We start from the raw sequence: 17,481 nt of genomic DNA, 5'->3' as shown, positions 1-17,481 counted from the left end.
AAAAATATACTTTTAGACAGTGACTTACATGGTATATTTCTGGCTTCACATGTCCCTGGACTGCAGTGTCATTAGATATTATATAAAGGCATATAGGTGGGGGGGTGGTAATGCCTATTAACAGAACTTGGTCTTATGCATTACCTTTTTAGACAATACATTTATGCACAATTAAATAGACAACTGTTTTTTCGGGACCAGTTGTTTCTCTGCTGACTGCATCATTGGCACTGGTGACATCATCTATATCAGTATCAGTGTCTACCTCTGCTTCTGGTAACCTAAATACTAAGCCTTTTGGTGCTGAAGGTCACTAGTCCAAGACTGTCAGTGCTGTTGTCAACATTAACATCCCAGTGGTCATTGCTGGTGCCATCCATGTTGGCATTTGATGCCTCAGCAAAGAAGCCTTCCTCGACACCAAAACAGGGTGCACTGCCAGGAGATGGATGGTTTCTTTAACACCAAGTTCTTTGTTGATGACGTGGAAGAGACTAATGGCTTCCTCTGTACTTAATGTTTTTCCTGTGGACTGTCCAGGAAGGATGCATAAATCAGAGACAACTTGATGGCTGGTTGTGATCTCCTTGGATGAATCAGCATCATCATTTCCACCCCAGATGGTCTGTAATGTAATATTTTAGCCTGATCATCTTCACCCCAGTGTGTCAAGATAGGAAAATATATATTGAAAGATCAGCTGTATTACATACAAATTCCTCTTCCTCAAAACTGGATGATTCCACCTGAATATTTCCAGGATGGGAAGATGAATAGAAAACATCTTGACTCCCCTAGAGATTCCCCCCATCACTTTTACTGACCTAGAAGAAAATGCTTCCCTTGCATCCCCTCTAATGACCCCAAATTTGGAGGAGGAATTTAGAGATAATGAGATGGGGGGGGTCTCGAGTTTCCACTGATGAGGAAGTTTTGCAGGATTTTTTTCTCTCCAACTCAGTGACCTTCTGGTTGGTTTCTCTTTTGTCCGAATGGCTTTGCTGGTTGTGCAGAGGGTTTGAAAATAGCCAGATATGGTGGTACCTATTCCAAGGAGTCTGGACAGGATCACCATCACATCACCCACCCACAAGAACCAAAAATGTTTCTTGTAGCGAACACTGTTTTCAGGAAAAATATACGAGTAATCTCCATTAGTCCATCCTGTGACAAGGACTATCAGGCATTGGGCCAACTCAGAAAGCACATATACTCATCAGTAGCCTTTTGAATCAGGATTATGAATTACCAAAAGCAGATGACCAGGTTTCAGCAGAACTCAGTCAAAATGCTAGCAGCACTTAACACTTGAACTAGAATTTACAACAGACGTTAGTGTCCCAACTGGAGACTGTTATCAAAATAAATAACACTAACACTGTTAAAAATGCCTTCAATACAGCAGCCTGTATCTTTTGCCACTGACTTTTATGATGACTCATCCTTGTTTGAGACTCAGGTGAATAAAAAACTACACAGAAATAAGCAAGAAGGGAAGACACTTACAGCTGCAGGACTGCAGTTCTCCTCTTCTCTAAGAACTTTTTTTTCTGAAACCAGTGATGTAATGTTGTCCCTATCTCGCCTTCTTTCTTGTTAGTTGGGTTTGGAGCCAATCCTCGGCTTTGACTCGGCCATATTCTAAACCTCGAAAACTTCCACTGGCTCAAGGCTAGTCCCTATCCCATCGTGCCTAGCGATATTTACCCAGATCTTGTTTGCCGCTTGAAGCTTCGAGATTGCTGGATACTGACTCAGGCTGTTTTTTTTAATTTTATTGTAGTTTTCTGGCGTTAAATCATGATATTTCATCAGGGTCTCTCTGTAGTATAGGAGTGTTTGTTTAGCCCCCCCCCCCCCCCCATCTCCGCTTTCTGGTTGTTGTTGCTGTTGTTTAGGCCATCGTTCTTTCTCCAGGCCTATTCCCCTTGTCGAACCCTTTTTTTTCTTAGAGGATTCCCCCTTACTCTTAGCCCATTTCAGTTAGAGAGCTTTCCCCTTATTCCCTCCTTTTTCTTTTCTGGTAAGGAGTAGCTGCTTAAGTTAGAGGGTCTCCTCGGTCAGGTGAGTTGTTGTTTAACTTAGAGGCTCTCCCCCTTCTGTTATCTTCCTACCTTCTGTTTTTTGTTGTTTAAAAAAAAAGTTAGTTTCTTAGTTTTTAGTGGTTATTGTAAAGCTGTTTGTCTGATACCTATAGCTTCAGCGTATTGTAGTTACTATATTGGGCTTTGTTGTGGTTGTGATAATGTCCAATGAAGCGATCAAAGATTCCAAACCTTCTGGATTCAAAAAATGTGACTCGTGCTCCCAGAAAATGTCCCTGACTGATGGACATACGAGTTGCATTTATTGTTTGGGAGCTATGCACCTGCAGGAGTCATGTTCTATTTGTAATGCTTTCAGTGCCAGAGTCCTGCAGGAGAGCAAAAACAAACTTATTTTGCGAGGTTTACTAAAAGGACCTTTTGACACTCCAACAGAAGGGAATCTGGCTAGTAAACCAGGGAAATCACCCAAACTGACAACTTTGTTGGTTTTGACTTCGGAGCCATCAAGATACTTAGAGAAATCTACCAGTTCGTCGGATCCAAAACCTCTCGGGTCTGACAAGACCTTATCTCCTGCGGTTCCACCAGTGTCCTCAGAACCATCTAGGAGTCATAAAAGTACTAGATCTCCTTCCTTGAAACTGGTGTGGTCTGCTCCACAGTCACCGCTTCTGCAGTCTGTGGCAGGCAGTGACCGATTGTCCACCCACTCCTCTCGATCGTCCAGGATTCTTTCGGATGATGATGGAGATGGTGGTGAAGCAGCTTCTCAAGATGCGGGCTCTCAACAAAATATTATTGAGCCCAGCCTGTATGGATGTGGAGCTGACTACTCTTCCTCCCGGTCCATCTATTCCTCCTTCTGCTCACCTGAGCTCAGAGCCGGAGTGCATGGAAGTCATTGTGGTGGAACCATCAGTTCTGAAAACCTCCTTTCTCTTGGTTCCGATATCTGCTCTGATCTCCTCAATACGCCCTTCTATCGAGGGATCTGGGAGCCGACACTCCCTCATCGGTTCTGAGGGGGGGAGGCATTAGACCCTTGTCTGACCCCACTTTCCCTCTTGGAGTTTCAGTGCAGGTGAGCTCGGCTCCCACATCAGCCTTGGAGCCATCACCCTCGGTACGGGAGAGGTCTGTCAACTCTGCGGAGTTGGGGGCACTCTCAGACTGGGAGCGTGGTGCCTTCGAGGTGATGAGGAGAGTTCTGCCCTCTCAAACAGCTCCTCCCTCGGCTTCAGCTACTCCGTCCCCTAAGGAGCCAGTGTCTTTCCTCTCAACACCCGTCTATTCTAAGCGCAGGGAGCCAGTGCCTCAGGATGCCCCATTGGGTGACCCTCCCTTCAAAAACCTCCGCAGAGCATCCCCCTGAGGAGGTCCCCCAGATGAGGACATGTAAGAGGAAGCATGTGGACTCCCCTGAGTCTCTGACATCGGGCGTGGACTTGGAGGACTCAGAAAGGTTCCCGCGGTCTCCTCTGAGGATGTCTCATTCTCCGACATCCTGGAAATACTCAGGCAGAGGAGTGGCTGGAAGTCACTTTCTCTTCTGAGGATGAGTCCGTGTACCTGGATTGATTTGGTTTCTGACCCTCCACCTCTTGGGTATCTCCACGCTTTGACCCACTGCTAGGGGTAGTAAGTTGAAAGGCGTGGAGCTCTCTGGAATTAATGGAACCAGTTCCGCGGAGGCCCCATAAATTCATAACGGCCCCTGATGACAAATCCTTCCTATCCAAGGGTGTGCCAGTTGATGCTATGGTGGTGGCGGCAGCAACTAAGAAGGAATTAGCAGAGACTTCTACATCTGTCCATCCGCTGAACAAAGAGTCATGTACAATGGACAGATAAGGTAAGCGTGTCTTTACTTCAGCGGCCTTTGCTCTCAGGTTGCTGAATTATCTATCCCATTTCACCCATCTTCAGAGGGATCTCCTGAAAAAGCTAGGAGAAACCCTACAGGATCCTACAGCTGTGGGAGCTGCAGATAAGACTGCTTCTCAGCTTGCAACTTTATCTTTGATTAGTTAATTCCTCCATGCGGCTTATCTCCTATGCAGCCAATGGAGTGAGCAGTGCTGCAGGCACAGGAGTCACCTTATAAAGGTATTCCTGGATGCGCCTTTGTCAATTTGCGGAGCCTTTCAAGTCCTCCTTTACCAGTGCCCCCTTTGATGGCTCGTCGTTGTTCGGGCCTAAGGTAAAAGAGACTCTAACCAGGTATGAGCAGGATGGCTAGACTCTTTCTGTCATGGGAGTACATTTTTCTGCGTCTTCTGGACCTTACCCCAAAGGTCAAAAGGGTGGAAAAATGTGGTTCCAGAAATCCCAGGAAACTTCGCCTGATGCATGTGGTGAATTTTCCCCCTGGTGCTGAGGGAGAAATAATAATGAGAGACGCCGCCCTCGCAGCAGAGGGAGTCTGCAGAGTCAGGCGACAGAGATATGTTGTCTGGGAGGCCCTTCCAGTGCTCCTGAAAGGGAGTCCACCTGTCCATCGCTGGAGGCAGTCAGGGTAAGATTGTCACTGTACCCAGAAGCCTGGTAAGAGATCACAGAAGACACATGGGTACAGTCGATAATATCCAGGGGATACAATATTCCTTTCTCCATGCCACCTCTTCCCCCAAAACAAAAATCCATCCCAGATTTGCCACCCAATCTGAGGGAACAAGCAACTCTAGAAGTTCAATAGTTGCTAAGAAAAAGAGTCATCCCCGTAGACCAAATCGGATCCAGAACTTACTCAAGGTTCTTTTTAGTACCAAAGAAAACAGGGGACTGGATGCCCATTTTGGACCTCAGCAGACTCAACAAGTCTGTCAAAAAGACAAAGTTCCAGATGGTGACACTGCAGTCCATACTTCCCTTTCTGGGAAAGGACAATTGGATGTGCTCCATCGATCTCCAGGATGCGTACTACCATATCAAGATGGACAGGCGATCCAGGAGATTTCTACGCTTCCGGCTGGGAGCCAGTCACTACCAGTTCAGAGCTCTGCTCTTTTGCCTCACCACAGGCCCCAGGGTGTTCACCAAATGCATGTCAGTAGTCACGGCTCATCTGAAGCATCTAGGATTCTGGGTGTTTCCATATCTATATGACTGACTCCTTACTGCCACCACTGAGCATCGACTAACCAAGACAAGGGACACCACAATACACCTCTGCTCTCAGCTAGGCATCACTATAAACTACGAAAAGTCTGCCTTATTGCCTTGTCAATAATTATAGGAGCAGATATAAACACCAAAGACATGATAGCAAAATTGCCTTAGGAGACGGTGTCCACCATTCAACACCAAGTTGCAACTCTATTCATGAGGAAAAAGACTCAAGCAAGATTTGTTCTCAAAGTCTTGGGCTCAATGGCAGCAGCTATAACTCTAGTTCCCTTGGCACATTTCCACATGAGGTTATTGCAGTGGCTCCTCTTTGCTCAATGGTCCATGCAAGATATACCCATGTCTCACAAAATTCTCATTACGGAGACTTGCAAGAAGGACCTAAAATGGTGGCTTCAGTCCACCCAGCAGACGATAGGCAAACTGTTCGTTCTCCCCCAACCAGTGGCCACAGTGACCATGGATGGTTCTGCGGGGGGGGCATTATCTGGGACAGACTGTTCAAGGAACTTGGCAACAACATGAGTACCATTTGCACATAAATGTCCTCAAGATGAGAGCGGTGCTTTTGGCATTGCAAGCACATCACAGATCTCTCCTCATGGGGACGATTGTGATTCAGACGGACAACATGTCAGTGGTATGGTACATTAACAGACAAGGCAGAACCAGATCCTATCTCTTATGTTGAGAGGCCCAAAGAGTATGGCAATGGGTGATGTCCTCCCAACGCTTTCTGATCACGACACACATCCTGGGTAAATCCAGCATATAGCGGACAAACTAAGCAGGGCTATCCTTATGCCTCATGAATGGTCTCTGAAAAAAAGACATTGTGAGTCAGATCTTTCGCAAGTGGGGCCAGCCTTGCTGTGATCTTTTTGCCACATCCATCAATGCCAAATGCAGCAGCTTTTTCACCGTAGTCCCCCCACTGGGACAATCACTCAGGGATGCACTTGTTCACGATTGGCCCCTGGGACTTCTGTATACCTCTGCTCCCCAAGGTTTTTCAGAAAGCAAAATCTGTGGATTGCAAGGTAATCCTCATTGCCCCCTACTGGCCTCATCAAATCTGGTTCCCATTTCTATGGTCCCATCTTCTGGAGGAGCCTTGGATAATCTGGTTCCCATCTCTATGGTCCCATCTCCTGGAGGAGCCTTGGATCCTTGACCCAGCTCCAGACCTGCTGATGCATCAGTCGGGCACACTCCATCCTTCCTTACAGACCCTGAAGCTCACACCTTGGTTCCTCCACTTCCCAGTTTAGTTAGGCTTCCTGACATCTCCCCGGCCGTACAACATATTCTCATCTCGTCTCACAAATCCTCTACAAGGAAACGGTATACTAGTAAATGGAAATGGTTCTGTTGTTGGGCTGTCAATAATATGTATCCTTTTACTGCACCCATTTCAAAGATACTAGAATTCCTGGCTGAAACTTTTAACCAAGGAGCAGCAGCAGCAACTATCCAAGTTCAGTTGGCTGCTATTTCCAACTCCCATGTGGGAGAAATGGGTTCTAATTTTATGTCCCACAGGCTATGCAAAGCTTTTCTGAGGGGTACCATTCTTTTGAGACCACCAATAAGAGAACCACTTCCTCCTTGGGATCTAAATTTAGCCCTAGCTGCCTTGATTCTTCCTCCATTTGAACCAGCCAGTTCTTGTGCTCTAAAACTTTTGACTTGGAAAACGATTTTCTTGATCTCCATTACCTCAGCTAGGAGGGTATCAGAATAACAAGCCCTTTCCATTTGTTCCTCTTATTTAATTTTCCACAAAGATAGGGTTTCTCTCAGGACCAACCCTTCCTTTCTACCAAACGTGTGCTCAGACTTCAGTCTGAATTCATCGATAGAACTACCAGTGTTTTTTCCGAACTATGGCAACAAGGCAGAGTATAAACTCCACCAAATGGATGTTCATAGACAATTACATTTCTGTTTGCACAGGACTCAGGAATTCAGAAAATCTGACCAGTTGTTTGTATCCTTTGCAGAGAACAAAAAGGGAACTCCAGTATTGAAAGTGACTTTATCAAAATGGATTTTGGATACCATTCTATAATTCACAGAACAAGCAACTACCAGGGAAAATTCGAGGACACTCAACCAAGGCTTTGTCTACTTCTACTGCCTTTCAGGCCAGACTGCCTTTAGACTCAGTTTGTGTGGTGGCTACATGGGTTAACCCCCATACCTTCATACTCATTACAAAGTAGATGTGGCCTCCCGGAACAAGGCATCCTTTGGTTCCACGGTTCTGAAGAGTATATTCCATTGAGCCCCCCAAGAAGAATGTGCTGGGGACGCTGTCCCAACCAACAAGAAGGAAGGTGAGATAGGGACAACATAACATAAAAAAGCTATGCACTTACCATAACATTCCATGTTTGTTGTTCTTGATCTCACCTTCCTTCTTGTATCCCACCCTCCTTCCCCCTCTTGGAGGATCGAGAGAAGTTATCCATATTTAGCTATATAGGCCTTGATTCCCTTCCTGCCTTATGAGTTGGATAGAATAAGAATTTCTACTTATGGCTTGAGGGTTTCTTCCTATATACATATACATATATTTTTGTTAGATATGTCTATAGTTTATATATCTGCTCATTGTGACCTAGTGTTATGGGTTATCACAAATGAGATCTGGGTAACTATCGCTAGGCATGATTGGACAGGGACTAGCCTTGAGTCACTGAAAGCTCTCGACCTTTAGAATATGCCGAGTCAGAGCAGAGTGTCGGCTCCCAACCCAACCAACAAGAAGGAAGATGAGATCAAGGACAAGAAACATGGAACATTATGGTAAGCACATAACTTCTTTATATCTTCAGAAACTACGGTTCAAAAAGAGTCAACACATAACTTACGGTTTAAGAACAGTCAACAGTTCACTTTTTAGCAGTGTTCTGATAAAAATTAACATGGCTGTGGTGGATTGCAGAACTGATGCTGTCCTACAAGCAAATGTGGTTCTTAAAGTCAGGGATTCCATGTTTTCCCCATCTGGGGCAGCCACAGGATCCCTGAGGACTGCCCCTCTTTGGAGGCAGTCATGGGCTAAATCACTCAACACTTTCCTGCATGGTTTGCCATTTTGCAAGACAATTGTATCAGGAAGATAATATCCAGAAGCTATAACATTACCTTTGTAATCCGACCAAGGCAGGCATCATTAGTGCCAGACATCCCACCCAATCAAAGAGACATCCAGGTGTCCTGCCCAACAGAGAAGATCTAGGGTTTATCCAGTATTCTTTCTGGCTGTCAAGAAGACAAAGGTGCATCAGGCCCATATTAGCTCTTTTCATCCCAAATTATTAAATTGCAGATGGTCATGGTGCATTCAGTCCTTCCATGATTGCACGAAAGAGAGTGGATGTGCTCTGTATATTTTTTGGATGTTTGCTGTACATCAAAAAGTTGAGTAATTTGAAAATGGACTCAAATCCAGTTGGACCAGCCCGGTCAACAAATGTAAAATAAAAATAAAAATAAAATACAATAATCAAAGAGATTCCTACAACTCAGAGTCAGAGACAGTCATTATTAGTTTCAGGTCCTCACATTTAGTCTCATCATAGCTACTAGGAAGTTTACCAAAGGCAAGGCAGCCGTAGCAACTTTCCTCAGGCTGAAGGGCTTTTGTGTTTTCTATTACCTGGATGACTGGCTTCTGGCAACCACCAACAATGGAGTCACTGATCAAAGCAAAGAGTGAGTTATTGTAACTGGTCAGATACTTGAGATTCTCAGTGAATACCACAAAGTTACAGCTGGAGTCATTGCAGACATACATTTTTGTTGAATTTCACCTGGGCATGAGAACTTGTCTAGTCGGTGTTTTGCCAGACAGAATTACCAACATTTATTTCACTGTTTACACTTTCCAATCATCCATCAAACTGACAGTTGTGTTATACTACAAAGTTAAGGGTCTAATAGCAGCAACAATTTTCTAGGTTCCATTTGCAAGATGCAGAATGAGGATACTTCATTGAGCATGCAGGGTCCAGTGGAATCAAAACTCAGAATGTCCCTTCCAATTATACTGCCAAGTATTTGCCATCAGTAGCTTAAAGGGAGGCTTCAACGGGACAATATTTCAGAATGCTGCCCCTTCGTCATTCCTTCTCCCAGGGTGGCAATCACCATAGATGCATCTGCCCAGAGGTTGGAAGTCAGTGTTTAGTGGGGAGAATCATCCAAGGGACCTGGTCACAGCAACAGATCTCGCTGTGCACCAACATGCTGGAGATGAGGGTAGTCCTGCTAGTACTGCAGGCTGTACAGCACTCCCCTCCCAAGGGTAAAAGTGTCATTAATTCTAATATGAAATTGGTCTGGTACATAAACAAGCAGAGGGAAATTCTTCCTTACCCCTTCTATCAGAAGGCCATTGGCCACGCTGACATACTGTTTCTGACTGTAATGTACCTTCCCACTCAAGCTAACTGTGTAGCAGATAAACTAAGCCAATGCTTACCGATGCCTCATGACTGAGTGTCAACACTGGTTCCCATTCCCTTCTACTGCTGGGGAAGGCCCATCATGTGACCTGCTTGCATCCCTGGACAGCTGCAGCTTCTACTTTTCCCTGGACCACCTACAAAAACAAACAATTGCAGGGTAGTCTGGTCCAGCAGTGGCCACTGGATCCTCTTTATGCCTTTCTTCCATTCCCACTCATAATGGAATTCTTGCAGGAAATGAAGATACGCAAGGACAAAGTCATTTTTATAGTGCCATTTTATCCCAGAAAATTTAGTTCTCCCTGTTATAGCTTCAGCTGCTGGAGAAACCTCTTCTTCACAGATCTTACAAAGGTTTTATTTCCCACCCATCCAGCAAGCCTCACCTGGACTTTAAAAATTTCAAACTAACAGCATGGTTTCTCCCTATATTATATTTTGATATGTCAGTATATGAAATAATTCAGACATTTTGCCAAAAATGGCCCTAGAAATTAATATTAAACATTGTCAGATTTCCTGTGTTCTCCTTAATGTTCCACTGGGGGGAGGATATTTGCTCCATGCCTGCACATTTATCATCAGCTTCACTTTTCATTAAACAGAATGAAGCATGTAAGAAGAGATCACTGATTATTTGCTTCCTTTGCACCACAAGAAAATTGAGGCACAAAAATTTAAATGTCACCCTGTCCATGTGTCTATCAGACAGACGTGTTTTTTGTTATAGAAAGTAAAAGACATTACCAGTCAAACAAAATGTACATTCATTACAGCTATATTGTTAATCCTTTTTTTCAAGAGCTCCTCAGTTGATGATATCCATGTAGCTACAACATGGGCTTCATTACATACTTTGTAAGACGCTATAAACATTATGTGATCTCAATATATTGATCTACATTTGTTACCACCATTCTCTGAGGTTTTCTGTCTTGTACCACCCAGGATGTTAGAGCTTAGGATCTAGTGCTAGTTTTGAAGTGATCCGAGCTGAATATACAAGATGCAAAAAGTAATGTACTTACCATAATATTAACTCTTCACAACAAGTCGGCTGACATAAAAAATAATCCACCACCCACATTTCTTTTTCCTTCATTTTCAAGTCCTGTTCTGCAGATCCTGAGACCTTCTTGTACTTTGTTGGACCAATGTGTACTTAGGTTAAACTCATTCTGAAAAGAAGGCTAACTGTGGTACATAATGGGTGCTAGAGGAGCTTTAGAGCATTGGAGAATACCAAAGATGCTTAGCAATTGCTGCCTGTGACTTACCAGCCCATGTGTTGAAGTGAATGGATATGTATCATGAAGATCTAATGTTATCGTTAAGTACATCATTTTTGTTTATTTTACTATTCTGCTATATGTTATCATAATTCATTTTAATGCCCAATGTTTGGTTCAGTACTAATAAATGAAAGCAGGCCTCTTTTATACCATGACATTTATAATGGACTGAAGCAAAAGTGCAACTGCTTCCAAACAAAATAAGTCAAACAGTCCTTAAGATTCACAAGTCAAACATTGTGCTGAATGAACTTCTGTAGTGCAGAATACATGCAAGCTCTTCTTCTGAATTAAGCTTCACAGCACAAAAATTATATTTTAGTCCTGGTTTTTCTGGACAATGAATATCAGTTTCTAGGGGGGAAAATGGTAAACAAATTCCAAACAGATCTCAGAAGTAACACAACTCTAAAAGATTATAAATAAATTCAGTACATCTAGTTTATGTCCACTTCAGTTGATGCTTTATAGATTTTTAACATACAAAATGTTTTAAGCAGGTATGGATAAGAGCAGTGAATCATACAGGACGAGCTCATATCGAGTAATAATTAATGGTGGTGCACCCCACTAGGAAGGATACACTAGTTTCTATAGAATCCTTGCTCTGCATTCCACAGGGATGTTGAAAATTCTTATAAAGGGAGGACTGAAGAGCTTCTGATGTAAATGCTGTTTACCTTTTATCTCATGTCTTATCTGATTTTCTAATAAAAATAATCATAATAAAAATACACCTAAACACAGAATTAAAGAATCATGCGGCTACGGTTTCCATCGCATTTTACAATAAATGAAAGCAGTCTTGTGCTCATAAGAAATGGCAACAAACTGATCCTTAAAGTGTATTGTGTTAGACACTCTACAAACCAAGACCATGACAGTCTTCAGTGTCTGTATTATAGCAATTTAGTTTAGAAAGGTACACGTTCTGAGTGAATATGGTTACTGCCTGCAAAGTGCTTTTCAGCAAAAATTAAGCTAGTCAAACCCAGTCATTTGAAAGGGCAGCAACAGAGTTGTTTTCTATGCTGAGGGCAAGCTACTCCTCCTCACTCCTCATATGTGGTCTAAACTAATGTCACCGTCACTGAGGTTGTGTAACCTTGGGGCAATGGAAAAATGGTCACTGATTGTTCATTTAGCTGATATTTAATTGAAAAAGTGAATTACTTAAAAGATTTTTGTTTTTCTATATAATCTACAATTAGTCAATACTTAAATATCTTATGAAATATCTACAGGAAATTACGAATCAAGAAGAACAGAGACTAAGTATTCATTGGATGTGCCTTCTAATCCAAAGGAAGGGAACCATCTAACTCATCATAAAATGCAACATATTTTTCTTAAGACAGCTACTGCTTATTACCTATGTCAGTTGTAAATGGTAAAATGATTCTGCCAACAGGATGCAAATCACTGGAAAGGTATTTAGATTCTTTGTCTTTTGGATAGACTATGCAAAAATATATTCAGTAAATGGCATTAAATATTAAGGGATATCTTATTTAATTGTGTTGTTTTCCAAAATGACATTCCTAGCTAGGAGCACAGACATGTAACAAAACCAATAACTAGTTATTATTCTGAGCCCCAGGTTCAAATCTTGTGCCTGCCTTTAGTTTTCCTTTAAAACATATTTGTTTGAAATAAAGCAGACATAAAAATGGATTTAAGTGCCTATACAATACTTAACTGTTTAGTAACAGACTTGTAACAGTTTGTGTTTCCTTGTTTCCTCTTTGTGCGTCTGTGTGTATGTTTGTGTTTGTGTGTGTGTGTTTGCTTGCACTCACATCTTTGTGGGTGGGTGTGCTTTTGTGTGTTTCTGTATGCATTTTTGTGTGGTATGGACAGGTAACCATCTCGGTGGATGGAATTCTCACCACAACTGGTTACACCCAAGAGGACTACACAATGCTGGGATCAGATGATTTCTTCTACATCGGAGGAAGCCCCAATACAGCCGACCTACCAGGATCACCTGTCAGCAACAATTTCATGGGCTGCTTGAAAGATGTAAGTACTTAGTTTATGTTTCACCCTACTTTTCAATTATATTGTTAAAGTTTATCTTTTCCATGACTACATTTCACAAAAATATTATGAAAATTAACCATCTGGCCAAGGTCAAACACTAAGCCAGCAGGTAAATTATTTACATCTTACAATATTGAATTATTATGTACTTCAACTGACATTTGTAAGTACTATTTCAGGTTAATTTTTTTTTCTAGTTGCAATAATTATTAACATCATATTTTAAAGGATAACAGTCAGGAGTCTTTTTTTTTTCATTTCACGTATCTAAAAAATGATGTGAGAAAATTCTTTCAGCATTCTTTACAGTTTGACTGGAGGGAAATCTTGAAAGTTTAGTAAGGAAACATACTTGATCTTGAAATGCTATTCTGTTTACACTTCTCTATACTCAATATGTTATTCACTCTTTTACTTAAGGTGCATTCCATATTTTATGAATTCCATTGCACATATTTACATTTGACCCACAGTTTTCATATTTCAAACCAGTCTCTGTTTTGTCTTCGTCATATAGCAGTTTAATTTCTAACTGCACTGATATAAGGAAAATTGCAGTTTGAGTAAATAACTTTCAGAACATAGAAAAAAAAAGATTAGCAAGAATATAGACACATAAACAGTCACGCAGACTGAAGAAAGTCAAACAACCCAATAGGTAAAGAGATAAAAAGGCAGATGGACAGATGGATATATAGAGAGGCAGATAGACATACAGACAAGGAGAACATTTTGGAAGCTAAACGTGGACATCTTCCAAGGAAAGCTCTGTAAAAAAATATAATAATATACAGCAATCAAGTTAGACATGGCAATGAACTTAATAAGGAATGTGAATACAGTAAATATACTGATCTCTGTTTATACCAGTCTGACTGAATTCATTGAATTCTGCTTTAATGTATATTTTCTGTATATATTGCTGTAATCAAACAAACTAGATTCCTGCTTTTATGTATATATTCTGTATATGTTACTATATTTATTTACTATCTGTAACACTGTTTATTCTTCTGTACTAATTAATGTTTATATTTTTTCTGTATCTCGTTGGAGCTTTTCTCCCCGGGCCTCCACTGAAAATGGGCTCTTTTAGGCCCAGTGGACTTATCCCGGTAAACAAATGCAATAAATAAATAAATAAATAAAATATAGAACAAGCAAAGTTAACAATATCTACTTCAGGCTAGAAATGGGGGAAGAAGCACAATGTTAATAAATATATCATACTTAGATTTGAATATAGGTACCATTTCCAATGGAAAAATAAACAGAATTTCCATAGGAAAGTTGTCAGGATAGAATGTTTTAAGAAAGCATGATCATAAATAAAACAGAGGATAATGTTATGTAGTTAGCTGTGCAAAAAAAAAAAAAGAAAAAAAGAAAAGAAAAAGCCTAACAGAGAATTAATGTGAATATAGCAAACAGAACAACATATCTGTTAATAAAGAACAGAAACATTACAGCAATACAGTATAGTACATGTATCAAGCAGTAGTAAGCTGCCTAAAATGGATGACATGCTGAATTAGTTGTATGTTTTTTTTGTGCTATTTTAGTGTTAGAATTTAATAACAGAAATATTTCCAAAATAATTTATTGAAATTTTAATCACTTATATTTTGTTAAAGAAAAATAGATTATATTGAAAACTGGCTTCCAGAACACTTATTAAATATTTACTGCAAAATTGCAAACCTATTAATAAATAAAATTAAAATAAAAGAATGAACTATCTTTGTGTTGAACACAGATAAATTGTTAAAGGTGATGAGCAAAGTCAGACGAGGCAATTAAAATAGCAAAGCCTATGTTCTAAACACTGTCAGTTAATTGGAGGATGAAGAACTGTGTTACTGTGATAGTGTGCCTCTATTAATAAATGGAGGATTGCTAGGGTCTGTCCATTTGTAACAGTTATCCAGTACCCTGTGCAATGCTACTGAGGAAAGATTCTTAAATATATGTATATTCAATATATATTCTGCTCATTAGAGTGTCATGTGTATAGTTTGTGTGTCAGGTGCTGTGTTCCATGTCTCAATAGATCATTTATAACATGTTGGACGGAATACGGATGGACAAGTCAAATGTAAACCCATCATTTCTGCTAAGATTGGAATGACTCAGTGGTGGCCAGTTATATGCAAAGGGTGCAGGAGTCACTGATTATGACAGACTAAGAGACAGATATGTATGGTTCCACAAGTTGCTTTTAGAATGGTTCAGTAGATAGCAGGGAGGAGGTGAGGGTTGGGGAATGTGGTGAGAATGAACAAATGGGCAGTTATGATTTCTAGAAATAGTATGGAGAAGGTCCAAGGATAGATTATGAGTCAGGATGAGGAGGGCACCGGTCACTGGGGGAAAACAAAGGAAGGAACACATGGAGAAGGAGAAAAAAGAGGAACCAGTTACTGAACGGAATGATGGAATGGAAAGGAGCTCTGATTATTAATTTACTGTATGGCTGAGAATGGGAAGAACAGTTAGTAAGAGGGATGGGGAGAAAAGACGGCACTGATAACTGGTAAATAGGAGGGAAGGGGAAAGGACATGAGCTGCTGACAGAGGTGAGTTAAAAGGAGAAAGTGATTACTAATTCATGGTGAGGACTAGGGCAGGAATACTGATTAATAATTTATGGTGAGATGTAGGAAAGGAGCAGAAGTCAGTAACAGGTAAAGACAGAACAGGACTCTGATCACTGGTATAAGGAGAGGAGGAAGATGTGCACTATCAACACCAATAATAAAATTAGGTATGAAATCTTACACACAAAATGTTTCATGTATCTCATTCCAAACCTTCCACATGCCCCCCACATGCACACACAATGGAAAGTATAGAGAAACAGATAAATAAGGTATAACCATATATGTACATATAGTGTCTATCTGCAGTTATAGATGTAGCTATACACGGCTATATGGATACAGATGTGCCCACATATACATGTGTGTGTGCTTTTGCAAATACGCATATAAGCACATACAGTTATTTCTAGGAGAGTGGAAATTTTACAGAACAAACAGTCCGGGGACAATGATACAGAGAAGCTTATAAAAAGCTGCTGAAAAGTAATAGAGAGAAGCAGTCAGCAAAAGGGGGCCATTGCTGTTCAGTATGAAGAAAAATGAAGCAGTTTACATAGAGCATTTGATAAATTAAAGAGAAATGAATGGGCCATGAGAAGGAGCACAAGGAAGCTAAAAAGAACTGTAAATGTAATAAGACAAAGGTAAATACAAATTAACATCAAGCACAGGAATAAAGGGGGGAGAATGGATTTTTCAGACTCAGACAGAAAAGGAGGGTCAAGCAAGAGTTACTTATATCGATATGGGAGAGGAGGGAGTATAATAAAAATGAGGGAAAAGGCTAATCTTTATAAATCAGGAGGAAATAAAAGTGCCTGTTTAATGTGTGTGTGTGTGTGTGTGTGTGTGTGTGTGTGTGTGTGTGTGTGTGTGTGTGTGTGCTGGGGGAGGGGGTTGTGGACATCTGGCAGATAGTCACATACCAAAGAAAGTTATATAAAGTAGACTTTTGAAGATCAGGGATTCCAATTTCCACTCATGCATGTTCTTAATTTCATGATTTGTTTCTTACTGAACACTATAATTAGTTAATTTGCCATATTTTCTATTGTTTATGTGATCCACATAAAATACCTTTTGCTATTTTCACTGTTTGTACTATATTTCATCCTCTTGAGATTTTGCTTCTGGACTCCAGTGAAAACGTGACCCCCCCCGCCACCAAATGGACCTTATTGGTCAATAAAAGTAAAAAAAAAAAAATACATTTTTTAAATAAAGAGGAAATAAGACACAGAGTCTTGACTTCACCTCAGGCCACTTCTTAGCCCTTCAGAAACTCATTTGTGATGAGTGATAAATGTGATGAGTGATAAACTGAAGAGGCCACAGTGGTGCTATTCCAGAATGGAGAAACTAGAATCATCCCAGGAAACTACAGTTATTTACAACTGACCCCACTAATAGGACACCCATCAAGATGATATGAAAGGAAAAGATGGATGGTTTCTTGAAGGGGAATAACTACAAGGACAGCTACCAAAAATGCACTTTGGTCAAAACTAGTTCAAGTTTATGACTGAGTTACACTGGAATTGACAAAGGAAACATAGTCAGTGCATTGTATACCATGACTTTAGTAAAGCCTCTAATTCACTCCCTTACAAGGGACAGACAGTACAACTAAAGGTACCTGGAGCAGATGCAAGTACACCAGATAGGTGGCTTGAAGCAAAGATGAGCTGTGAAGGACCCTCTCAAAAGAAGGAGTGATGATTATAAAGGTTGTACAATGGTCAACCCAGGATCCAGTGATCTTTGATATCTTTGAAACAAATATTTAAGGGTGAAACAGGGTCATCCTATTTGTAGATGATATTAAGAAAGAAGAGATGGTTGAGTATGGGGGACAGTCCTTCAATGAGACCTGGAGCACAGTGTTAGAGTGTGT

General features: G+C 40.9%; 1 protein-coding gene across 1 annotated transcript in view; it reads left to right on the top strand.

Moving 5' to 3' along the window:
• The window catches only part of LOC122805321 (neurexin-2-like), a 1,760,973-nt gene that overhangs the window by 551,178 nt on the left and 1,192,314 nt on the right, over nucleotides 1-17,481 (top strand). The window contains exon 3 of the mRNA XM_044075409.1: nucleotides 12,805-12,966. Within this exon, the coding sequence (XP_043931344.1) occupies nucleotides 12,805-12,966 (162 nt within the window). The remainder of the gene's footprint in view (nucleotides 1-12,804; nucleotides 12,967-17,481) is intronic.

The sequence above is a fragment of the Protopterus annectens genome, chromosome 6.part1 (genome assembly GCF_019279795.1).
Source record: "Protopterus annectens isolate FY-2018-M chromosome 6.part1, PAN1.0, whole genome shotgun sequence".
Taxonomy (NCBI): domain Eukaryota; kingdom Metazoa; phylum Chordata; order Ceratodontiformes; family Protopteridae; genus Protopterus; species Protopterus annectens.
Note: the sequence above shows the minus strand (reverse complement) of the source record. Positions and strands in the feature narration are given on the sequence as shown.